General features: G+C 39.2%; 1 protein-coding gene across 1 annotated transcript in view; it reads left to right on the plus strand.

Annotated features, from left to right (window-relative positions):
- CGRRF1 (cell growth regulator with ring finger domain 1) overlaps positions 1-27,072 on the plus strand; it is a 29,800-nt gene that overhangs the window by 293 nt on the left and 2,435 nt on the right. The window contains exons 2-4 of the mRNA XM_077769242.1: positions 12,972-13,111; positions 20,315-20,492; positions 20,647-20,794. Coding sequence (XP_077625368.1) covers positions 12,972-13,111; positions 20,315-20,492; positions 20,647-20,794 — 466 coding nt within the window. The remainder of the gene's footprint in view (positions 1-12,971; positions 13,112-20,314; positions 20,493-20,646; positions 20,795-27,072) is intronic.

Here is a 27,072-nt window from a genome sequence, read left to right on the forward strand (position 1 = left end):
GGACGAGCTGGTGCCGAGAACTCCTCCTGGCTCCTGGAGAAAAACTAGGTGCGGAGCGCACCTGCATCACTGCCCTGCATCACTGTGCCGTCGCTGTCGCTGCTGGCATCTGGGGGTGGTGCCGGATTGAGATATTTTACCCAGCTTTGTTTCTAGGAGATAAAGCAATCGGGGAGGGCCTGGTCCTGGTGTTGGGATAGAGTGCTTGTCCAGCAGGCCTCTGTCCCGGATCGGGGCCTACTGTGTGCCCAGAGTGAATCAGTCACCTGCGCTACAGTGCACAGACGTGGACAGTAAACACAGTTGATTGTTGTTCTGACCAGAACTGAGCACTTGGCCTCAGATCTTTCGGCGTAATTTATAACCGAACTCTGTTACAAACATCGTTTGCGAATTTAATGGTTTCTAGATAAATTCCACGCCTTTCGAAGTAATATTTAGTCGAAAGAGTTCTGAAGTCACACTTTTAGAGATGGAAAAGACCTTTGAGGTAAATTACATTAACAGGTGGGGACAGTTTACCCATTGGAGACAAGGAGAATAGACTGTTAGATAATCCCGGAGCCGTTCTTCGAGCTCAGAGATTCTAAAATTTCTCTCTTGAGGAGATGCCATTTGTATCACGTTTAGAGAAGCCTTATAAATACAGCTAGTTGAAACCATCTTACTAATTCATCCACTGAGGAGAGAAACATGGGCTGGATTTTGAAGAGTAAGTATTTTGAGAAATAAATGGAGTTTATTTACCATGTATGTGGTAGAGTATAGAAGGCATTTCAGGGATACAGCATGAGCAGAGGGGCAAAGGAAATGTGTTAGTGACTAGCTCAGCCTGTGTAACATGAATTTTAAAATACTCTGTGAACACATATATGGGATTACTTTACAGACAGGAAAAAAGCCCCCCCCCCTCCTTTTTTTAACGTTTATTTATTTTTGAGAAACAGAGACAGAGAACCAGCAGGGGAGGGGCAGAGAGAGGGAGGGAGACACAGAATCTGAAGCAGGCTCCAGGCTCTGAGCTGTCAGCACAGAGCCTGATGTGGGGCTCAGACCCACAAACTGTGAGATCGTGACCTGAGCTGAAGTCAGATGCTTAGTCAACTGAGCCACCCAGGTACCCTGGAGACAAGCCCTTTTTAGTTTCTGAAACTATATGCCATCTTTGGAAACTAAGCGCAGTTTTAACATTTCCATACCGCTCCCCACTCTGGAAGCATTAGAGCACAACATTCCTCGTTTCTGGGTAGTAGAAGATTAAGACAAGTCTTACACAATTTGTTATTCTTGGCCCATCAAATTTTATTGCTATTTATTGTTCAAGAAAGTTTGTAATTGGAATTACAACTTGGTTGCCCAAGTGAGAAAAGCAGTCTTTACACAGGATTTCTTAATGACTATAATGTTAGTATTATTCCTTTAAAGAAATGTAATTTTCTTCCATGAAGGAAAATAGGTAACTAGTGGATCATTGTATTATATCCTTAAATTTTAATTTTCAGTAGGCCAATGAGTTAGATATCTTAGATATCTATTTATAGTATTGGGAAGAGGAAAATGAGTGAGGACCATGTTGCTAATGATAGTGGTATCTGTGGGTAAGGGTAATCAGGAGCCTCATGTTTATAGTGGTTAAGAGACAGACTTTAGAGTCAGACAGGCCTAGATTCAAATTCTGGCTCTGCTTAGTTTAAGATTTGAAAGATTAATGATTGCCTAACCACTCCACTGAGGTATGACTTCAGAAGGGTAGAAGATCAGGTAATTGTAGAATTTTTGGAAGTCTGGGCTATGCATTGCTGAGGCCACAAGACCATGTAAGTGCCAGTCACTTTCATTCTGATTTGGACCTAACCAATTATCTTGAGCCTCGGTTCCCTGTACTTTGGTTAGCTTTGCCCATGTAGATCAACTTTTTACTAGTGTTTATTTGCCAGCCTAAGCCAAGGCAACAGATTCATTGAGCAGAAACAAAGAAAACCATTTAGATCTCGTAAAATCAGCTTCCTATTAGTACCCCAGATAGAAGGTAAACCCATTAAACTACTGTGCTTTTCACCCATGTTATTTCTTTTTAAAGTTTATTTATTTATTTTTGAGAGAGACAGAGACAGTGTAAGTAGGGGAAGGGCGGAGAGAAAAAGAGAGAGAGAGAGAGAGAGAATCCCAAGTGGGCTCTGCACTGCCAGCACAGAGCCTGATGTGGGGCTCAAGCCCACAAAGCTGTGAGATCATGACCTGAGCCGAAACCAAGAGTCGGATGCTCAACTGACTGAGCCACCCAGGCACCCTTCCCGTGTCATTTTTTTTAACCTCCCCAGATATAATCCCTGTTGGTCTTGTGTCTTCACGGTAATGGCTGTTATCTCAATACTGCTCTGATTTTCTTTCTCACTGCTTCTTTCTACTGTTCTCCTTGTCTGCCTGCACTGTGTGGGAGTGGAGAAAGAACAGGAACATCTGAGTTTTGGAATCCCAGTAGCAATGGCAAAAAATCATGCCACTGGAAGTATGGTGTTTCTCTTTAACTCGGTGGTGGCTTCTGTGAGCTCCAGTAGCTCACATTTATTAGGCTCTTGCTAGGTGCCAGGCACTGTGCAGAAAGGGGACCAAAATGCCATACATCTTTTAACAGTTTCAAATAACGAGGGACCCTGATGCTGCAGCTGCTCCCTGCTTCCTCTTGACTACAGATCATGAGGCTGTTGTCCCTCAGCTTTGTTGCACCTCTTTATATTCTGTTATGTGAATCTGGGGCAGAACCTCTAAACCACATTTCTTCTTTGCTAGCTGGCTGCCTAGCAGGCTTTGCCGGCAGGGGAGGGAGAATGGAAGGCTAGCGGACACAAGGGCTTGCTGTTTCCTGTGAGTCTCGTTCTTGTCTGTCTCAGCACAGTGATAGTGCCCCACTCTGCCATTAGCAGTTGGCCCCTGTGTTCTCAGTTTGTAGTTTTGCACTCTTTTAGAACCGCCTATCACAGCCCTTCAAAGATATCAATACCTTTCCTGAGATCTGAGCCCCAGCTCCATGGGGGTCCTTCTCCAAATTTCTAAGCTGTAGTAATTCTCTTTCCTCTCTTGCTGTTCTAAAAGTGATAGCTTCTTCCTACTGGTACTACTTCTATGATAGCCACTGTCCCCTTTGTGCTTTTTCAGTTCTTTAACATTTGGCTAACAATTCTTCATATTAAATTCTCTCTGTCAGGGGTGCCTGGGATGGCTCAGTCAGTTAAGCATCTGAGTCTTTATTTTGGCTCAGGTCATGATCTCACAGTTTTCAGGTTTGAGCCTTGTGTTGGGCTCTGCTTCTTGAGATTCTCTCTCTTTCTTGCTCTCTCAAAATAAATAAGTAAGCTTAAAAACAATTCTCTCTGTTAAAATAACTGGTGTGCTTGTGGTCTCCTGATTGGACTTACAAAAGATATTAATAAAGAAATTGTTACCAAGATTGGGATCCTGGGGGAGAAACTCTCAAAGACGGGCTTCAGAGATGGCGTTGGTCATACCTTTAGCTCTTTGTCAATGAGATAAAAGATCCTAGTAATTCATGGCATGTATTGGCATCACAGTTCATTAAATGACTATCTCTGGTTGATTGTGATAAAATGATTTCTGAAATTAAGTGCTTTGAGGGATCGGGTGGCTAAAGCACTTTTTGACTACAAGTACTGAGGATTGGTGGGGTGGTTGCTTCTGAGATCACTGGAGCCCTTAGCGAAAGAAAATGACCAGCTAAGATCTTAAAACACCCAGGTCGAGTCTTAGAGAATTGGAGGTTCTGTGGTTCTAAAGCCCTTTATTTTATGTAGCCATGGAACTAAACACTGAACACAGTTTTAATTGTGCTGGTAATAGAATTACACAGACTTGTTGATGTCTCACTTAGGACACTGTGTGGAAAGAAGTAGAGCCTTTAGACTTAGACTAGGGACGTCTCAATTGACTTGGATAAATCTTGAAACCCCAGTCATTCGGACTCTCCCTTGTTGTTGGAAGTAGCCTGCTTTCTGTGTGTGAGAAAACTGGCCTTCCCTTGCTTGAAGGTCCTGTAATAACCTTGCCTAGGGTAATTGCTTTACAAAGGATGTCTATACTCAAGACCTATCTCTGTACTCTATTGCTATGAGGCCTAAGGACAGGGACAAAATATAACCTACCCTCTAAAATATAGCCTACCCTCTAAAAGAATTGCACAGTTTTGCTAATTTGTATCATTGGGAAGGAGGAGTATGTGTGAGAATGGATTGTAAATAGGTTAGGCCAGGGAGGAGAGACTGTAACACTAAATCAGATAAAATTTATTGATTTGGCTGTGTTCTCAAGAAATTCTGAATCTAAAGCATTAACTCAGATTTGGTTTACTGAAACTTGGACTCAGTGGTGGCCTATATTTAATAAGGTTAAGATGGCTAGAACTTTACTGGCATAATGAGGAAAGAATCTGAAATCTGAAGGCCTAGGACAATAGGAATATTGGACTGGATTTAGTGTGTGCAACTTGCACACCCACCCACCTACTGCATCCTTCAAGAGTGCACAGAAGACATACTTTTCATGAAAGCACAGAGAAACAAATTTCCGAGAGGAGACTTCTATCCTTGACAATCTCTGTTCCCTGTAGGCTGTTTATGATGGTGGGAGCTCCTGACGTGAGGTCCAGCGGTATCTCACAGTAGTCAGGGTTGACTTGTGTCCCATAATGGGCAGCAGAGGACAAAGCAGAGAATGTTTGGGCCCACAAAGGTCTTTGGCAGTGACTAGTGGATTACAGTGTCTCTAGGAATAAAATAGATGGGCAGCCTACTCAATGCTACATGAACTACATAGGAAAGGCTTCGTGTCTGGAGCGGGAAGCCTGACTTGAGTCACAACAGTGCAGTTACCACCTTACACCCAGTTGATAGATATAATCCAGTCCGTAGACCTGGAGCCTCTGATTAAAGAGGAGATCAGGTCCTCCTGAGGAAGGACCCTGTGTCCTTCAGTGTTTCTGCAAGGACATAATCGTAAATCAGCCTCCAGATCTTCCTCAGAGGTGGTCATCTCTCAGCTGCAAACATGCTCTTCTGTGCTCTGCTTAGTGATACTGGGGCCGGGACTTGGCAAACCGCATTTCTCTTGTGCTAGTTTGCCCCCTGTTAGGGTCTCCCAATAGGTGATGCTACAAAGAAACTGGAAGGCTAGAAGAGAAAGAAAAGGACTTCCTCTTAACAGTTTGCTTCCCTTTCCTGGTCTGCGTTCCTGCAGCACTGGCCTTCACCCTGGCGGTGGCAGCTGGCCTGAGTAGCGGCAGTTTATTTACAGTTTGCAATTTTTCCTCATACCTAGAACTAGTCTTATCGCACACCTTTACGGATATCAGCACCGGCTGGCCAGCACACCTACCACAGAAGTCTCCACGCCAGCTCTGGGGGAGCCCTTATCCAAGCTTCCAAACGGCAGTAATCCCCACTCTTGTCTTTGTTTCCCCAGTCCAAGGAGGGATAACTGCTTCTTGCTAAGATACCTCAGTGTCCCCCTCTTGCGTTTTCAGTCTTCAGTACTTGATTAACCATTCTTTATATTGGTATTAATTCTTTTTTAAAAATTTTTTAATGTTTTATTTATTTCTGAGAGAGAGAGAGGCAGCGTGAGCAGGGGAGGGTCAGAGAGAGAGAGAGGGAGACATAGAATCTGAAGCAGCCTCCAGGCTCTGAGCTGGCTGTCAGCACAGAGCCCAACGCAGGGCTCGAACCCACAAACCGGAGATCATGACCCGAGCCGAAGTCGGACGCTTAACCCACTGAACCACCCAGGCGCCCCGTTATTAAGTTCTTTATGTTTAAATAACAGATGTGGCTTCCAGTTCCTGATAACACCGACATTGACCATTTCTCATCCCACTTGTCAAATGCACTAGGTTGTGTGTGTGTGATAAGGTTGGTGATGAGGCACACATTCCTTCTTAGGAAAAGGCTATGACTTTAGTTTGTATTTGCCTAGGGTGCCAAATACACTTGCATTGGCAAGAATTTTCTTGGAACCATCTAAGGGAGAACACAACACTGTTAGAAATGGCATTTCAAGGGTGCCTGGGTAGCTCAGTCGGTTGAGTGCCAGACTTTGGCTCAGGTCATGATTTCATGGTTGGTGAGTTTGAGCCCTACATCCGGCTTGCGGCTGTCAGCATGGAGCCTGCTTGGGATCTTCTGTCTTCCTCTCTCTCTGCCCCTCCCCCACGGGCACACTCTCAAAAACAGTTAACAAAAAAAGATATTTAGAAATGACATTTGAAACCTTCATAGGGCCTTAAGATCACTTATTCTAATCCTTCATTTTACAAAACTCAGAATTTCAGAGATTGTGTCACTTTCCCAAAGTCTTATCATTAGCACAGTGGTTCCCTCAGAGACAACCTTCCTCCCCCAGTAAGGGCTTCCCCACGAATGGTCTGTACATCCTGACCCAGTGTTGGCATCCATCTAGCTGTGTGAGACCCGGAGAGAAGGCCCCCCCAAGTTAACAGCTGCCTGTCAGTTTTCTGATTGGCCTGAAAACTCAAGGCTGAAGGGGTAATCAAAACTGTTTACAACAGAGCCTAAAATTTTAGCTTTATTTACAAGAGGCTCCATAAGGCTCTGGACACGAGGAAAGGAGGTCCAGTCTACCATTTCAACCTCTGGTGAGAAGCTTTGGAAGTATGTGCCGGGTAAGACATTATACTGGCAGTCTGAAAAATGTGGTCAGAATTGGAAGTCCACACATCATTGCTGTGCTGGAAGTTTAAACAGTATGAACAAGTGCAACAAACAATTTAGAAATGGGAGAAACCAGAAGTATAGAAAAATCCAGGAAGAATAAGTATAAAATTGTAACAGTAAAGGAAAGAGCATGAGAAATTCTCCGTATGGAAAAAAAAAAGGGGACTAGGTTTATATAAAAGAAAGTAATGTTTAGAAACATTTATTGAGTTGGTATTCCATTACTAACCGTTGCCAAAATGACTGAGTGGAAAAAGATAAAGATGAAATTTGATTGGAAAGAAAATTGGTCAGTTTTCTATTTTATTATTCCTTGTAGTGTCACATCAGCCATGATCTGATACACAGGGCATCAGTGTCTTTATTCTAGTTTTTGATTAAAAATGTGGAAAAGCCCAGGTGTTGGGATCATGGCCGGAGACACATCAGTGGGTCTATTTATCAGTATTTTACAGAACTGTTGGTCAGCAGCAATTATAGATTACTGTTTGACCAGTTCTCCAATTTTTAACCTTCTTCCAGGTCATCTCTGCATATCAGCTTTTGAGTAATATGTTAAATATAGAAATATTGGTCACATCAACAGATTAAAACTGTGAACGTTATGGATTTTTGTGCAAAAATTAGCGAGTTCACACTGGGTCAAGTATGTGAAAAGGTCTACTAGGCTGAAAGTTCAATATGAGTCATTAGTGTGTCAGCTGCCCAAAAACAGCTTTCATGATCTCAGACTACATTAAACATAATGCTTAGGACAAAGAGGTGTGGTCAGTCTGTGACGTCACTCTATTACCCAGTGAATTCTACCCTCCCCCCTCCCAAGGCTTGTTTCCCCCAAAGCATAAGAATATTGGGGGAACAGGACTGGTGAAGTCAAAATGGACACACAGTCTTGCTTCAGCCTTAGCTGCTCTCGTCATGGTTCGCTAAATCCGTTAAGAGGACAGGAATACAAAAATGTCCGAGATCGAAATTCAGAAATGTAGCAGTGTTAGGACATAATTCAGATAAGACAGTAATGAAAAGCCAAAGAGCAAAAGCATTAACCTTAAAGGAAAAGGTTAATAATTGTGTTAAAATTAAGAACTCTGTTCATCAAAAGAGACCCAGTATGAATGAGAAAAGGCAAGAATTAGATGGGGTGAAGATATATCCAACAAAGGGCACATATTCAGGACATATAAAGAATTTCTATAAATAAGAAAAATCAGTCATCTGAGAAGTAGAAATTAAAACCATATAGCAATGCCACCACACACCTACCAGGATGGCTCATGATGTTTTGGCAAGGATTTGGAGCAAGGGGAGCACTCATTCACTGCTGGTGGGAGTGTAAATTGATACTACCACATAAAGCAGTTGGTAGCATTATCCATTGAAGTTGAAGAAACACAGAGAGGCTGAGAAATACAATTCCCAGCAGGTGTAGACCTAATAGAAATGCGTGTATGTGGACTGAGCACCTTATATGAAAATGTTCCCATAGGCATTATTCATAATGGCCAATATGTGAGGACAACTTAAATGTCCATTAAGAGTAGAATGAGTAACCAAGTTATAGCACATTTATTATGCAGTAGAAGACTATACAGCCACAAAAATTGCTACGTGGGCGAATCTTCAACAATATTGTTGTAAAATAGTAAAAAAAAAAATAGTATACACAGCACACTTCCACTTACGTAACAACTCAAAAACAAGTATTCTAAATTAAAATAATTGAAGTCAAGATAGTGGAGAAGGAGGGAGTAGTGCTTGGGAGGATACACAAGAGACTTTCTGAGGATATTGTTTGGGTTCTTTTTTTTAATGTTTATTTATTTTGAGAGAGAGAGAGAGCATGAGTGGGGGAGGGACAAAGAGAGAGGAAAACAGAGAATCCCAAACAGGCTCCCCACTGTTAGTGCAAAGCCCTACATGCGGCTTTATGCTATGAACTGTGAGATCATGACCTGAGCCAACATCGAGTCAGACACTCAACTGACCGAGTTACCCAGGTGCCCTTGTTGTTTGGGTTTTTAACCTGAGTACCAATTCCTTTCTAATTCATTGAACTATGTTTTGTGTACTTTGTATATGATATCCTTCACGGCAAAAAAGGTTATATAAGATAAAAAGGTCCAGGGTTTAGCACCATTCATAATACCAATTTTAAAAGATGTATATGAGTCAAATCAAGGACTTTAGGGTATTAGAAAATGCAGACCCAAGATTAAGCATGAGGCAGAGAAATAAAAAAATCAAGGGAGATGAATTTCTTTAAATAGTATGGTGCTGGGCCAAGCAGCCTTGGATAAGCATGTTTAAAAAGAAATAACAGTTTACATCTCAGATTATTTGTTCCATTCTGGGGTGTTTACAGAGCCACAGAACAGATATAGTGTATCTTCCTACAACATTGATTTTATGTAAAGATTTGGAGAAATAATATTTTTATATTAAAACCAGATATATCATGGACTAAGTTAAAGCATATTGCAAAGGAATTCCATGCTCACAATAGATTGCTTCCAGATATTTCTCCAAATCCCTGCTTTTTTGGGTTTCTGGACCTTATACCTCTAAGATTTTTTAATTGAAATTTTTAGGTACAGCATGATAAAGTACCTGAAGTGTAACGCTTGAAGCTACAGTAGCACTGAACACAGTGAGCTCTAGATTCTAGTCTTTACTGCTGGTAGTATGGGTATAAGGAGCTAGGCAGTGTGGGTAAAGAAAAAAAAAAAGGTAGGGACTGTAGGGAGAGTAAAAATGATGAAGGGGTCAGGGAATATAATGAGGAGTATAGAATGTGTTTTCTTCCTTTGCTTTTTTTTTCACTCCAAGGGATGACACAAAGAAGAGGAAGGTATTATCTTATGGCTGCCATAGGAAGGTTTTATTTTGGGTCCTACCATTTCACATTCCTGACTTAACCTCTGAAAGGCTCCAGGCCAGGAGAGCCTGGGTGGCTCAGTTGGTTACGTGTCCAACTCCTGATCTCAGCTAAAAGGCACTGGGCCAATGTTGGGCAGCGGAGTGGACACAGAGGCTATGGGGTAACTAATTCTGAGGTTCAAAAAGGAGAAATTACTGGATTTGTTGTTTCCCTCTTGGTCTCCTGCCAACCCCGACATCTACTCCATCCTCAACATTATCATTGCTTAACATGCCAAGCCCTGTTATAAACGTTTCCAGAAGGGAAGACAGTTACACAGAGTTGAATGATTGCTTAAGGACACATGGCTATTAAGTGTCTTGTTCTTGATTTTCGGAGGAAAGCAGTTTTTCATTAAGTACAATGTTAGCTCTGATATTTATGGCTGCCTTTTATCGGGTTAAGTTCCTTTACATTCCTGGTTTGCTGACAGTTTTTATCAGGAGTAGACTTTGGATTTTAGCAAGTACTTTTTCTGCACGTTTTGAAATAATCCTATGGGTTTTCTTATTTTGTCTGTTAATGTGAGAATTACATTAAATTTTTAATGTGATATTAAGGCATCCCTAGATCATGATATATTAGCCTTTTAATATATTGTTGGATTTCATTTGTTAGCATCTTGTTAGGAAATTCTGCATCTATGTTCCTGAGTGATATGCATCTATAGTTTTCTTCTTTGTCTCTGCCTCTTCTCTGCACACTGCATGAATTTGCCCTTCACCTCGCTAATGTTTGGGGGTTACAGGGGAGGGGGTTGTCCAACCTCTTTTTCCTCCTTTCTATGTCTCATATTGGATCCTTTCTGTTGCTACATCTTCAAATATACTAATCTTTTGTTCTGTAATGTTCAGTCAGCTATTAAGCCCGTCCGAAGTCTTTTTCATCTCAAATGTTGTATTTTTCCTCTTCAGAAATGGATTTGGGTCTTTTTAAATATCTTCCATGTTCCCAATCTTTACTTACTTTTTTGAAAATATGGAATATTGTTATAACAATTATTTTGATGTTCTTGTCTACTAATTCTAGTATTCATATCATTTCTGGGGTCTTTTCATTAGTTTCTCTCATTATGAGTCATATTTTCATCTTTGCACGGCTGTTAATTTTTTTATTGGATGCTAAACACTGTGAATTTTACTTTATAGGTGTTGGATTCTTTTCTATTTATATAAATACTCTTGAGTTATGTTTTGGGACACAGTTAACTTACAGTTTGATCTCTTAGAGGCTTGCTTTTCAGCTTTTTTAGGCAGGACCAGAGGAGCCTTATCTAACTGTTCTATAAAATGAAATTCATCTAGAATGTAACTTTGTTCCATGTGTTACTTTTATTGTTTTTCCCTTGGCATTAGATTTATTCGTGTGTTTTAAAATTTTGTTTTGTGACTTGGGGCGCCTGGGTGGCTTAGTCGGTTAAGCGTCCGACTTTCGCTTAGGTCATGATCTTGCGGTTCGTGGGTTCGAGCCCCGCGTCGGGCTCTGTGCTGACTGCCAGCTCAGAGCCTGGAGCCTGTTTCAGTCTGTGACTCCCTCTCTCTCTGCCCCTCCCCTGCTCACGCTGTCTCTCTCGCTCTCTCCTAGAAAAAAAAAAATTTGTTTTGTGACCTAAATTTTAGTAGAATCCCCTCCCCACCCCCCCTTGTCATCACCCTTGCTATTTAACCTTTTACAGTGCCTTCAACCAGATGCCCCTAGTCAGCGACCAGGTCATATGATGACACATTGATATTGATATTGGTCTACCAGCTTCTAGATTCAAGTTATGAACCTGGCCTTGGCTCTGGCCTTGAGTGGACAGCCTATAAGGTTCTTAACAATGTGAAGGCTTACTGGCCTGCCTGCTGCAGAGATTCAGGACCCATCAAACTATGGCATCCTCCTTACTCATCACTTTATATTTCTTTCCCTTTTCAGAGTCATAAAGATTTGTTCTTGAACCCAACTAAGTCTCTTTTTCCCAACATTTTATTATTAAAATTTTCAAACATACAGAAAACTTGAAAAAATTATACAATGAACATACATATGCCCGTCACTTAGGTTCTACAATCAACATTTTGCTATCGAGCCTTTATTATTATTTGTAATCTTACTTTTGATCGCTTCAAAGTAAGTTGTTACTCTTTCCGTAAATACTAAAGCATTGCGTATTATTAGCTAGAGCTCACCATTTGTTTTTGTTGGTAGTTCCTTTTTTTCTTTTGAAGTAGATTTACACACAGTGAAATGTATAAATCTTCAGTGTTCTAAAACACATCATCTATACAACTCAAACCACTACCAAGATATACAACATTGCCATCACCAGAGAAAGTTTCCTTATGTCCTTTCCTGGTCAGTCCACACTCCTCCCTTCCCCCAACTCCCCCTCGCCCACCCCCACAAACATCCATTGCCCTGTTTTTTTGTTTTTTTCCTACCATCAATTTGTTTTGCCCGCTCTACAATTTTACACTACGGAATCATATAACATGTACTTCTTTGTGTGAGGCTTCTTTGCCTCAGCATGTTGTTTTTGAGATTTATCCATGTGGCTGTAGCAATAATTTATTCCTTTTCATTGCTGAGTACGACTATTCCTTTGTTTAAACACACCACAGTTTGTTTTCTCATTTCAATGGGGTCTCTGATTTCTCTGTTTATCTTTTATCTATCACTGTTAAGTGGAGAGAAGAGAGAACATCAAAGTAGGTATTTAATGGTGCCATCTTAACCTAAAGTCCTCTGGCTTGTGTGTAGTCATTTTATTTTTTTTTAATTGAATAAACTTAGCTGCTTTCTAGTTTTATGAGGGATTGAGTTTAGTCCCTTTCATTTTCCTTCTAATCCTTTTACTATGCATTATCACATTTTTACATGAAATTTAAAAGTAGGAAATATGTTATATAAATGAAGTGCTATATTTGGTATTTAAAGGTTCTCTTGTCCCATTAATAGTGTCAAATAGTCTGCATATTAAATATGAATTTGATTTTTGTGTCATGTAAAAAGTTCAATAATTCTTACATTTTTGCTGTTAGTTACAATTTATCTATAATGACTACTGCTTTGTTATCAACAGTAATATTAACAGTAGAACTCTTTGTCTTCAAGAGTATGTCAGTTCAGCCAGCTGAAGAATACATTGCAATTATGTACGGGCCCTTTAATCCCTCAATTCTAGATTAATTCTGTAATATAAATTGAATAACAATCTCTTTTGTGATGCTTATGTTAAAAGGGAAAACTAATAAAGCACAATATACTTCACATAGAACAAAGTTTCAACATTTGCTAGAATTATGTATTACTTTATTTTTATTTTTCTTCAGGTTTGGTTGGGATGTTCCAGTAATTTTGAGAAATTCGGAAGAGACTCAGTTCAACACAAGAGTTTTCAAAAAGCAAATGAGACAAGTCAAGAATCCTTTTGGCTTAGAGATCACTAATCCATCTTCAGCTTCAATTACAAGTTGGTGACTGTTTTCCAGAGATTTTTTTCTTTCTTTCTATGCCCCTTTCTCAGCACATTAATTTTTTTTTTCTTTATTGCTTTCTCTTCTTTGGAGTTAATAAGTATTTATTGAACACCTGTTTTGTTCTAGGAGCTATACTAATACTACAGATACAGAGACTAATTATTCACAAACTTTGCTACTCAGGAACTTACCAACTAGCAAACTGAGGCATTTGTGTGAGAATAAAGTATCACAGATGTTAATAAGATAAGTCTGTTGCACTGCTGTTTTCATGGGTCTTCAGTGCAGTGAGAAATGTACAGATGGTATAGTAGAAACACAGTGAATGTAAGGTTGCTAACTTTCTGAAGAATAACTTTTTAATCTGAGATTGTGGTATTTTGGGTATAAGTTATTTTGGTATAAAATGTTATTTTGGGAGATGGTAATAATAGATGATGTTTGCTTCTGTGCTTTTTGGAAAAGTAAGTTGTCTGCTAGACTATCTGGGAACCACTGGAGTGAAACATAGAGGAAAAGAAAAGAAAAAAAGAATAGAAAGGAAAGAAAGAGGGAGGAAGAAAGGGGGAGGGAGGGAGGAAGGAAAGAGAGACAGGAAGGGAGGAAAGAGAAAGAGAAAGGGAAGGAGGGAGGAAAGAAGAAACGGTTAAGTTTGCTGAGGTGGGGAGGCAGGCATAAGGAAAAGCCTCATAAAGAATGTGCTGAGTCTGTCTTATTTTTCTTTTTTCTTTTGCTTTCCTTTCTTTTTTTTTTTTTTTCTTTTTTTGAGTAGAGTCTTCAAAGATAAGTAGGTGTTTATCTCATGAGGTTGGGAGAAATTCTAGGTAGAGGGAGAAGCATGAACAAAGCACTGAGATAGAAACAGAATAATCCGTTAGAGAAACAATCGATAGTTTGTTACAGAGAAAACACAGGGTGGGACAGGTAAGAGAGAAGAGTGGGGGGAAGACTCGGGTTCTTTGCGGGGCCCTCCAGAGACAGATCCTATTACCAGGGTAAATAGTACAGGAGGAACAGCAGGTTCTGGAAGAAAGGTAATGAATTCAGTTTTGAACTTCTGGATTTTGAAATGCTTTTTTAGCAGCTGAGATACAGGGTATAGTTCCATAGTTCTACAAAGATTTCCAGGCTGAGACCCTGTCACCTTTTACACTTGCTCACATTTCTGGGATCTTAAAAACAAATAACCCCAGCCTTTCTCAGCTTTTTACCCTGTTGTATATCCTGTCCCCTTTCTTTTCCCTTCATAGCCAAGCTTCTCAAAAGCCAGTGGCATTTGCCTTCTTCCCTTAGCCTGCTTCACTTTCCACAGATCAGTGCAGTCTGAGTTTTGTCTGTATCCCTTTACTGAAATGGCTTTCCCCAGGGTCGCTGATGACCACTTCTGTCCCCCCCTACCTCGCCCTTCTGCAGTCAGAAAATCCCGTGGACACTTTGTAGACATGAGTTAGCACTATCTCTGCAGAGTTTCACAGAGTTGACCAATCCTTCCTTTTTGACACCCTGCTCCCTTAACTTCTGTGACCCTTCCTGTGTAGCCATCTTCCTGTCTATAACTTCCAGAATCACTTGTTGAAAAGCAGCATACTTAGTCGATAGGGATTATCAACCTTAAGTAAATATTGATTTGTAATGAAAAAGTACAAAGTTTCTTATTCTGCCTTAGCTGTAAATTTTATACTATTAGCCTATGAATTAAAGAGAACTAAGGACCTCTTTTTTTTCCCCTCTCACGGTGGATAAGGGGTTCGTTCTGACATTTTTCATTAGGGAAAAGCATGTTTAAGGTATGACACAGGTAAATAAATAAATACATAAATTTAAAAAGGGGTGTCTGGGTAGTACAGTCAGTTAGGCATCTGACTCTTGATTTTGCCTCAGATAGTGATCTCACAGTCATGAGATCAAGCCCCACATCAGGCTCCATGCTGGGCTTGGAGCCTACTTAAGAGTTCTCCCTTTCCCTCTGCTCCTGCCCAACTCACGTGTGCACTTTCCCTTTCTCTCTCTCAAAAAAGAAAAAAAAAGATATGACAGAGAAAATTAATCTGTTTAGAAAACATGCCTAATTAAAAGGTACAGAACAGTTGTAGTTAGTTCAGGGACACCTGGGTGGCTCAGTTGGTTAACTCTCTGACTCTTGGTTTTGGCTCAGGTCATGCTCTCACAGTCTGTGGGATCAAGCCCTGTGTTGGGCTCTGCACTGACATTATGGAGCCTTCTTGGGACTCTCTTTCTTCTTCTCTGGCCCTCCCCTGCTCTCTATCTCTCTCTCTCTCTTTTTTTTCTCTCTCTCTTTCAAAAACCATAAACTAATAAAAATAAGAAAATAAGAACAGTGGTAGGTTGGTGACCTCTGATCTCTGTGACCAGGCACTTGGATCTGCTTCAGTGTCATATCTGGGTCTTAAGCAAGACTCCTGACCCAAAAAACTACCAGTACAAAGCCGTCCTTCCCACCACACAGTTCCACAATCCTGGAAACGCTGAAAAAGTAAAAACTGATTTATTGTTACCAAGCAAACACACTTGTGAGCTAGAAAGTTTGAGGAAATCCTTTAGTTTTCCTTGTAGGCAGAAATAGTCCCCCTCTAAATGTTAGAAGCAAATGAAAAGATATCCAGTGAATAGAAGACCTGTCAGTCACTAACCAGCGATAGCATTACCAAAGTACACAAAAAACATTTTTGATGTGTGGATTTATAGCATGCTTCTTGAAGTATTTTAATTTTTAAAATACCAGTACCCATCACTGATTATCTGTCTTTTATGGGGAAATAAGGAGAGGGATTTTGGAGGGAATTATATTCAACAGAATAGAATTCATTTGTTTAAACTGTAGACAGTGGATATCATTAAAGATGTCTAACCAGGACATTAAAATAATATTCTCGGCAATAATTGTGACATTTTACAAGGTTATTTCATTTGATGTGTAGATAGTTTAAAAATCCAGGTCCTTGGGGCACCTGGGTGGCTCAGTTGGTTGAGCATCTGACTTTGGCTCAGGCCGTGATCTCAGGGTGCATGGGTTTGAGCCCCACATTGGGGTTTGCTCTGACAGGGTGGAGCCTGCTTTGGATTCTCTGTCTTCCTCTCTCTCTGTTCCTCCTTGGCTTGTGTTCTCTGTCTCTCAAAAATAAATAAACATTAAAAAAACAAACAAACCCAGGTCCTTTTTCACCACTGTCCCCAAGGTGCTGGGCACGTAGGGGAGGGAAGGGGACTACCTGGAGATCTGATTTACTTGAAAGTGAATGAAAATCCATTTTAATCATAGTCATTTAGCTCTCTTTACTATGGATGGGTTGCTGGGATTTCTTTTGTTTGGATACTGTGGTGATACTGTGTTTGGATTTACAGTGTTTCCATGTCCCCGGTGTAAAAGGTTTTATGGATATGTTAGTTGAGTTGAATTCATTTGGGCCAGAAATTCTCCTGTTCCTTTGTAACAGTTTCCTTGTATTCTGGCTTATTTACCCTGTAGACAAAATGACACACATTGCATTTTGGGAGGAATTTGTGAACCTCTATTCTCTCCAATGTAAGATTTTCATTTCCCAGCACTCCAGATTTATTACCCTCAGCATGATCACCTTGTACATTAGTTCTTCTTTCTCAGGGATTCTCTTCAAGAAAGTTTGTGGCTTTTCTGTTCTATTGTTTCTTTTTTTTTTTTTAATTTATTTTTTTGAGAGAGAGAGGGAGACAGAGCATGAGCAGAGGAGTGACAGAGAGAGATGGAAACACAGAAGCTGAAGCAGGTTCCAGGCTCTAACCTGGCAGCACAGAGCCTGACGCGGGGCTTGAAGTTGTGAACCATGAGATCATGACCTGGGCCGAAGCTAGATGCTTAACCGCCTGAGCCACCCAGGCGCCCCTGTTTCTCCTTTTTTTAATGGCTTAATTTTTTTGCAAGACTGTCTCTTATGCTGGGCTTTCTTTGCCTGTTACGGCTAGGCAGGTTAGGGCAGGCTGAGAGAAGTCTCCCCCATGCTGCTTCGGTTGGTTTAGATTCAGAGTTTTCTGCTTTAAGGCTGTGTTCCAAGTCTGCTGTTGCTGTTGATCTGAGATGGCATTGTGTTTGCACTGAATCTTAGAAGACTAAGAAAATGTAAGAATGAGAACTGTCTGCAGAACAAATGAGAAAAACTAAAGGGAGAACAGCTTTGCCCCGGGGGGATTTGAACTGACATCAGTTAGTGTAAATCAATACATTATCTTCTCAGTCTGTGTTATGGGCAAGTTTAGGAAAGATTGTGGAGAGTGGAATTTATAGATTCTATTCTTCTTTCTCACGAACTTATAATATTAATTTCAGAGACACACTCTGTTGAAGTCTGCTTAGTATCCGGTTGTCAGTGGTCTCTGACACTCTGCCCCTTTTAGTCAAGTATATGCGGTGTGTTAACAAGTCTTTTATGCAGCTCTGAATCTCTGAAGCTCCGGTTCTTTTTACACAGCAAATAAACTGGGTAGTTTTATAAGTTTTAGGGCTTATCCTTCCATGGTTCTTTGTTAGTGTAAACACACACGTGGATATGGATGCCCCTCCTGTGAGATAAATAGTACTACGCTATAAGCTTTCCTGCACCTTGCTTTTTTCTCTTAACAATAGATTCTGAAGATCATCCCACAGTAGAAGATACAGATATTTTGCTATGCTTCAGTTCTTTTTTAGGAGCTACAAAGTACTTCATCATAGAGCATTTCACATTTTATTCATTTAATCCCCTATCAGTGGGCATTTGGTTGGCTTCCTGCATTTTGAAAAAACTAGTGCTGTATAGATACATCTTTTCACATTTTTCACATTTTTTCCAAGAATATTAAATCATTTTCTGGGTTCCTTTTTTTTTTCCACTTTCTTTTATATGCCTTTTCTATTTTTCCCTTTCTTACCTACTTCGTCTTTCCTTACTTCATGTCCTCTGGTTCTGTTGTGACATAAAGAAAAGGATGTATGATTTTTAACATATATTAACTTCAAACATACAAGCATTGTTATGTAACATAATATAAATGGTATATATTAACATTGATATGTTTTATTATAATATGTAAATTAATATAATGCATATTAGATTTAATATATAAATATATATTTAAATGTGTATTGATGGAATGTTTTTCTTCAGCTATTTAATAGATAATTGAAAAATAATAGCTAATTAAATTTTCCATTTTTTTGTAAAATTTTATATATTTATTTAGAGAGAGAGAGAGATTGAGAATCCCAAGCAGGCTCCAGCACTTAGTGCAGAGTCCAACACGGGGTTCAATCTCATAACCATGAGACCATGACTGGAGCCAAAATCAAGAGCCAGACACTTAACCGACCGAGCCACCCAGGCGCCCCAAATTTCCCATTCTTTGATTAATACCTGATGATTGGAATCATATAAAACATTGAAATCAAATTCTGTTGCAATTACATATGCAAAGTTCCTGCCAATTAAAATTTTTGCCTAACTATGATTAGAAATTATCCTGTGTCGCTGCTAGTATGCGTACTCTAAATCTGAGACTCGATGTACATACTACTAATTACTGAGAAGGAAAGTGAAAAACTCAATTTTTGGTATCCTGTAGAAAATCTTATGTTTGTGTATATCCTTCCAACACTTAATCTTGATCATGTTTCAAAAAATACATAATGGGGCACCTGGGTGGCTTGGTCAGTTGAGAGTCTGACTTCGGCTCAGGTTATTACCTGGTGGTTTGTGAGCTCCAGCCCCACATCAGGCTCACTGCTGTCAGCCTGTCAGTGCAGAGTCTGCTTTGGATCCTCTATACCCTCTCTCTGCCCCTCCCCAGCTGGTGCTCTCCAAAAAATAAACAGTAAAAATAAATATGTATCTAAAAATTATAAATAAAATAAAAAATACATAATGTATTAATCAGAATTCCTATTAACAAGCAACACAAATGACCTCAATAAAAGGATACAGGGTAGCTTACCAGAATTGCCAGTAAGTTTGGAGAGCCAGAATCAGAGACCAAAGCTATTCAGCCAAGAACAATGCCCTAAACCATGTACTTAAAAAAAAAATTTTTAGTGTTTGTTTATTTTGGAGAAAGAGAGAGAATGCGAGTGGGGGAGGGGCAGAGAGAGAGAGGCACACAGAATCTGAAGCGGGCTCCAGATTCTGAGCTGTCGGTGTGGGGCTTGAACTCACTAACTGCGAGATCTTAACCTGAGACAAAGTTGGACGCTTACCGAATAAGCCACCCAGGTCCCTCTTGAATCATGTGCTTTTGATCTAGTTAAGTCCACCACTGCCACCGAGCACCAGATACGGCAGTTTCCACTAACAGCTGTAGAAGACACTAGATACTGCTGCCCTTGAACTTGATATTGCTGCAACTGCCATAAGCAAGGGGAAAAAATCATACAGGTGGCACACAGTAAGTCCTATGAAGTGTTTAATAAATAAGTAAAATGATATAATTTGTAGGTCTGCTTATCATTTATTTGTCCACTTAATCAGGTTTATTCAAATAATAATATTTTTTTATGCTGAAAGCAAACAAATGAATGAGGACATTGCTATAAAGCCCTTCATGTTTTGGAATCCCCACTCTTTCCCTAGGATATTTTGCATGTTACATGGGACATTAACTGTGTGATAGAGTATATGTATATTAATGTTGTCAGTGTGTATATTAATAGTAGTAAGGCTTGATTTCTTTTTAATATTTGTTCCTGCTTCAGTGGTCATCTTGTGGACCCCATGAGTTACATGTGCCCACTTTCGAGACAGCTCTGCTCTGAAGGTTGCATAATCCACTTTTGGAGACAGTGCTACTATTTCTTGTATTTAGGATTTTATATGCTATTAGAGTGGTAGGTTATCAATAGTGAACTATATTTCAGTTCTTAAACTGTGTGTGAGAGAAGTCTTTAAGTCACACACACAAAATTAACTTGATCATTTCTAAGCATAAGTGTGTAAATAATAAAGAGTTTACTGATGGTGCTTCAAAATTGTGTAGACGTGGAAGTCTTTATGTCACTTGTTCAGGGACTAGTTCCTTCATTTACAGGCACATGCCCTTTAATGAGTTCCTTTTATGCCACCAACTTGGCCAGCATCCAAAAGGAAGCTTTTGTTATTCACTGTGTACCATTGTATTAGGAATTACATTAGGTAATTTTCTTGTCTTTGTCTTCTCTTTGTCTTTGTTTTCTACAGCTGGCATAACTTTGACAACAGATTGCCTTGAAGATAGCCTCCTTACATGCTATTGGGGGTGCAGTGTTCAAAAATTATATGGAGCTCTACAGAAGCACTTTTATTGCTTCCGAATAAGTACTCCCCAAGCACTGGAAGATGCTCTGTATAGTGAATATCTTTATCAAGAACAGTATTTGTATCCTTTTATCTCATATATCCACTAACAAATGAACATTTTAGACATCAGACTTTTTATGGATAAAATAAACTTTTTTCTAAGTTACTGTTACTGTTGGTGTATTGCTGTATTTTTGATTATAGTGGCAATTTACCTTTACATCTTCAAAAAGTATTAAAAAGGACAGCAAAGAAGAAATATATTGCCAGTTACCAAGAGACACTAAAATTGAAGACTTTGGTACAGTGCCCAGATCTCGCTATCCATTGGTAGCACTGTTGACGCTAGCTGATGAGAATGACCGAGAAATTTATGATATTGTAAGTAATTTTAAAATTCTGGAAACATTCCTTCAAGTGATTTGGATGATGGGTCATCATTATTTGGCAAATAGACAAAGTTTTGTTTTCATTCTTGAGGCTATACATTTGGCCCAGACACACTTTTCTTGAAAACGGAATCTATGGGAAATACTGTTGTATGATTTTTATACATAGAACAGCTCCTTTAGAGTATGACTGTTTTTTCCATAGGAGTTACAAGAATATGATAATTACTTAGAAAATAAAAGTTACGTTATAGTTGAATTAATTTTATTCGATAATCCATATGTTTGCTAGGTAGATAAAGTCAGGAAGCGTGTTTATTCTTAATATTTTTAACACTGAGTAGATAAGCATTGTAATCATCTGCAGTGCTCGATTTTAAAATAGTGTTGCCTCTTTGCATGCTTAACAGCACCTTGTTTTCCATCGTAGCCTCTGCTGCACCTACATCCTATATGTATTTGGTTCCTGTATTTTCAGTAATTCTAGTAATCTCCATTTCTCATTATGTGCTAACTATTTCTTTAGTCTGGTAGTTTTTCCCTACTAGGAAGATAAAATCATCTTAGAGATCTAAGAGGACCTGAGCCCTGACATTCCTCTAAGTACGGTAGAGGCTTATACAGGAAATAAACTTTTGGTGAAATCCTTTCATGAGAAGAATGCCCTTATACACAACTTGCTACTTTTCTGAAGTGCATGATATAGTTATGTTTGTTGATTAAGATATGGTAACAGTTTATGATACTTGTAATATACACAGTGTATTCACTAACATTAGCTGATTTACTGCTTCCAACAACCTTGTATGTTAGGACCAATATTCTTATAAAGACTGAAATAGAGTCTGAAGAAAAATCCCAGTCATTCAGGAAGAGGTGGAACCAGGACTTGATGTACTAAGCCTTCGTAGTCCTGTGCCAAGTACCTTTAAAAAAAATTATTTTTAAAGGAATATCTCCTTAAGGATTATCTCCAAGCGTACATTTTCTTGCATTCGGAAGGTGAAGACCCTTATTATTGAGGAATCTATACCCTGCTGATACACAGTTTGGGATTTTAGTCTTACCAAATTGAAGTTCTACTGAACTGAAGTCAGTTTAGTTTTTCTAAATAAGTAATACTAATAGCGGTATGTTTCCACAACCTAATAATACAGTGCTTAGAACACAGTAGGTGCTCACTAAACTTGATGAATGGGGAAAAAAAGCCATATCAAGCAATGTTAGTGAGTCTCAGAGAGCTTGACAGGAAGTCAGTTGAATGTGCAGGAGTAGTGAGGAGTGCATAGGAGAGATCCTCTGGTTTTCGCCCTCTCCCCCTCCCCCCTCCCCCAACCCTTTCCAGTTGAAGATAAATAAGAACTGGGAGGTTGGTGTTTCATGTTTCCAGCCTCTGTTCTTTATCCTGCCCACCCTGGCAAGGTAACCCTTCTGTCACCACTGTGTCCCCCATGTCTTGTCTGCTTCCCTACTTCCTTCCTCTCACTCAGAACAGATAGGGTCAGATCTGTCACCTGCCTCCCAGCTTCTCCTTTTGGTTTCTTTTCTGCTCACCGAGGGTGCTCTCTATCTGTTTAATGTACTCAGAGCCTTCGTTTTCTAACTTTCTTCCTCAGTCTGAAGAGAGTGTGTATATGTTAAAATATATATAACATAGAATTTACTGTTTTAATCACTTCCCAGTGTACAGGTCAATGGCGTTATAAATAGGGAAAATTTGCTATCAGGTCCCTGATCCAACTGGAATGAAAACTATGTGGCCCAGCATGTGGGAAACGCATTCCCACGGGGTAGCCGGCATCGGACCCTCAAGGGTTAATAGGCATTTTATTTTTACCTTTTATTTATTTATTTTTTTCAATGTTTGTTTATTTTGAGAGAGAGAGAGAGAGCGACCCCGGGAGAGACAGAGAAAGAATCCCAAGCAGGCTCCACACTGTCAGTGCATACTGTGATGTGGGGCTTGAACTCACAAACCATGAGATAATGACCTGAGCTCAAATCAAGAGTCAGACCCTTAACCAACTGAGCCACCCAGGAGCCCCACTTTTCCTTTTAAAGTCTCCCTGCCTGGGTCCTCCCCCTGGGGTCTTTTCTTCTTATCAGACTCCCTCCCCCTTTTTCCTGTTAATCTTGCTTCTCATTTCTTAACTCTCAGATCAGTTCTAATATTGGAACTAAAGCATATTTGTTAGCATAGTTTTATTAGTTTTGTCTGTTCTTAATTTTAAAAGCAAGCCAAGCATTTGGTTTTTCAATATTTTATCTGAGGGTGATAGTCTAAATCTTTATATATATATATATTAAAATATACCATTCCTATTGTAACAGTAAAAGTTACATTTTGACAATGTAGTCAGTTATTTTAGGTATATTAAGAAAAGCAGGGGTTGTTATTGCAGTATTTTGGCTTTGAAATTTTTTTCCTTTTTACTCAATTATATTAAATTTCTGTATTATGCAAATAATACGTGTTTGCGGCAGGAAATAGAATTAGAAAATATAGATAAGCCAGAAGAAAAAAAGCACAATCACCTATATTGTATCATCCAAAGTTAACCACTGTGAATATTTGTATCTTTGCAGACCTTTATATTTGTATTTTTAAACAAAAACAGCACCAAACAGTACTGTCTTGTGACATGTTTTCATTTAGTATTTGGAGGTCTTCTTTGGAGAAGTGTCAATTCATGTCTTTTGTCCATTTCTTCACCGGATTATCTTTTGGGTGTTGAGTTGATAAGTTCTTTATAGATTTTGGATACTAACCGTTTGTGATTTGTTGTTTGCAAGTATCTTCTCCCATCCCATTGGTTGCCTTTTAGTTTAGCTGATTGTTTTCGTCGCTGTGAAGAAGATTTTCATTTTGTTGAGGTCCCAGTAGTTCATTTTTGCTTTTGTTTCCCTTGCCTCTGGGGACGTATTAAGTAAGAAGTTGCTGCGGCCAAGGTCAAAGAGGTTTTTGCCTGCTTTCTCCTTAAGGATTTTGATGGCTTCCAATTAGGTCTTTTCATCCATTTTGAGTTTATTTTTGTGTATGGTATAAGGAAGTGGTCCAGGTTCATTTTTCTGCATGTCGCTGTCCAGTTTTCCCAGCACCACTTGCTGAAGAGACTGTCTTTAGTCCATTGAATATTCTTTCCTAACAGTCTTCGTTACAGCTTGTTTTTCCCATCAGTACAGGTTCTAGGCTGGAGTCAGATATTCTATTTGTCATGTATCTTTAACCTCTGTTAATCTAGAACTATTTTCATAGCCTGTTTGTCTTTTACAACAGTAGTATTTTTTTTTAGAAAAGTTTACTTATTTATTTTGAGAGAAAGGGAGAGAGAGCTCATGTATGCATGGCGTGGGATCTGGGGAGGGCCTTAGGGAGGAAGAGAAAGGATCCCAAACAGGCTCTACCCTGTCAGTGCAGAGCTGGACATGGGGCTGGATCTCTTGATCCTTGAAGTCTTGACCCTAGCCGAAACCAAGAGTCAGGTGCTCAACCAACTAAGCTACCCAGGCAACCAATGACATTAGCATTTTTGAAGAATACAGTTACATATACCCTTTTTGTAAAATAGTACAGTTCTCGCTGTGTTTGTCTTATGTTTCATTATGATTAGATTGTAGTTGTGCATTTTCAGCCAGTGTACTTCACAGGTGATGATGTATGCTTTTCAGGGCTGCACCTTTCCAGGCATGGGCAGTTCTTTCCCCTCATTGGTGATGTTCATTTTGATATCTCTTGGCAAGATGTTATTTAAATTTCTCCTCTTTTCTAGTTTTACTCCTCCCTTGCAAATAGTAAGCAGTTGAGGGGGGCACTTTTAAGACCATGCAAATATCCCAATCTTTATGAGAATTTCCCCCTGGATATAATATCCATTGACAATTCTTACCAGATTTTATCTTTATCATGATGGTTGCAAAAATGATTATTTTCCAACTCCAGCCCTTCAATCAGCCCTCAGTATTCTACTATAAGCAAGTCTTTCTCTCTTTCTTTCTTTCTTTCCTTCTTTCTTTCTTTCCTTCTTTCTTTCTTTCCTTCCTTCCTTCCTTCTTTCCTTCCTTCCTTCCTTCCTTCCTTCCTATCCATACAGCCTCAGGAATTCCTTTTTTCCCCCCCGTAGTTTATAAGTCATTACTGAATTTAATTATTTTGGTGCTCAACTGCCTTCTCCTTATTTTTTGCCCAAAGATTTATAGTTAAACTCTGTGTCCATAACTTACTTGGATTAGTTCTAAAAGTCAAAATTAGAGAAGGTGTACTCAGGTATTGCTCTCATCCCTGCCTCCCATTCTTATACACCCCAGTTCTTGTAGATAACCAAGTTTATTGTTTTCTCATTTATCCTTCCTATGTTTCTTATTGTAATGATGAGAAGATACACATGTATATATTTTTTTCTTATTTTCTCTTTCTTACTGCAAAGGTATCACATTTTTTATACCAGACACGTTCCTGCTTTTTTTACTTCATAGTATCTCCTGGAAACCACTCCAGATCAGTTTGTAGAGCTCTTCCTCACTTTGTTTTTTCACAGCCGCATAGCACTCCATTGTGTGTAGGATGTATAGTTACCATAGTTACTTAGCCAATCTCCTATAGTTGGACATTCAGATAATTTCCGGTATTGTGCAATAACAAATAATCTTACATTGAATAATCTGTGCATATGTATTTTCATATTGTTGAGTTGTACGGTCGATGGGTAAGGGCATGTCATTTTGTTACATGTTGACAAATTCCCCTCAATTGGGATTATACCCTTGGAATTGTACCTTTCTTTTTTCTTTTTTATAAATTTCCACCAGCAATATATGACTATCCGGGTGACTGTTTCTCCATAGAGTGTATTGACAAACATTTGAAATCTATTAATCTAGGGGCGCCTGGGTGGCTTAGTCGGTTAAGCGTCCGACTTTCACTTAGGTCATGATCTCACGGTTCGTGGGTTCAAGCCCCGCGTCGGGCTCTGTGCTGACTGCCAGCTCAGAGCCTGGAGCCTGTTTCAGTCTGTGACTCCCTCTCTCTCTGACCCTCCCCTGCTCACGCTCTCTCTCTCTAGAAATAAAAAAAAAAAAAAAAAAAGAAATCTATTAATCTAATGAGTGAGAAGTGATATCTCAGTGAAGTTTTAATTTGTATTTTGTCATGCTGTGAGTGAAATTGAAGATTTTTTTTTAGAGTTTATTTACTTTGAGAGAGAGAGAAAGAGAGCTTGAGCATGAGTAGAGGAGGGGCAGAAGAGAGGGAGTGATGGAATCTCCAGCGGGTTCCACGCCATCAACATAGTGCCTGAGATGGGGCTCAAACTCACAAACCATGAGGTCATGACCCGAGATCAAGAGTTGACGCTTAACTGATTGACCCACTCAGATGCCCTGAACATCTTTTAATATGGCTAAAGACTATGTTTATATTTTTGAGTAGATTGTTCATGTCTTTTGCCCATTTTTTAATAGGATTTTTGGTCACTTTTTTTTCAGTATTTAAAAGTTCTTCATAAGTTAGGGATATTGTGAATATTTTATTCCAGTTCTTAAGAAGTCTTTTGACCTTGCCTATGGTGCTTTTTGTGATACAAGTTTTAAATTTTTATACAGTCAAATGCATCTGCCTCAGAGTTTGAGTCATAGTTAGGAAGTCTGTCTCTACACTGAGAATATAAAGGAATTCACATGTTTTCTTTTAGTGCTTACATAGTTTTTTTTTCTTTTTTACAATTAGATTTCTTATGCTTTTGGGGTTTATTTTTTATGTATGGTTATGAGAAATGCATCGTATTTTATATTTTTCCAAACAGCTATCCAGTTGTCCTAATACTTTTTATTAGAAAGACTATTTGCCTAGTGATTTCAGATGTCACCTTTGTCATATTTGTATAGAAAGCTGGGTCTGTTTCTTAACTGTTAGTTCTGTTCTAGCCACCTGTCTGTTCATGTGCCTGTACCATATTATTTTAATCTTAAAGGCTTTGTAGTATGTTTTAATATCTGACTGGGCTCAGTCCTCTGCAGGGCTTTCTTTTCAGTATTTTCCTAGCTATTCTTAGGTGTTATTTTTCCATAGGAGAATTTTAGAGTTAATTCATATAACTATGAAAAAGCTCTTTGGTATTTTTGTTGGGATTGCATTAAATTTATAAATGTGAGTATAACTAAAAATAACTGGCAAAAATATTGCCAATATTGAAATATTGTTCAGTAATTGATCCTTTTTAATGACTGTGATTTAAATAAATTATTGTAAGTTTTCCAATTTGTCAACCTTTTATT

This window comes from Crocuta crocuta, unplaced genomic scaffold (assembly GCF_008692635.1).
Source record: "Crocuta crocuta isolate KB4526 unplaced genomic scaffold, BGI_CrCroc_1.0 scaffold10, whole genome shotgun sequence".
Lineage (NCBI taxonomy): Eukaryota > Metazoa > Chordata > Mammalia > Carnivora > Hyaenidae > Crocuta > Crocuta crocuta.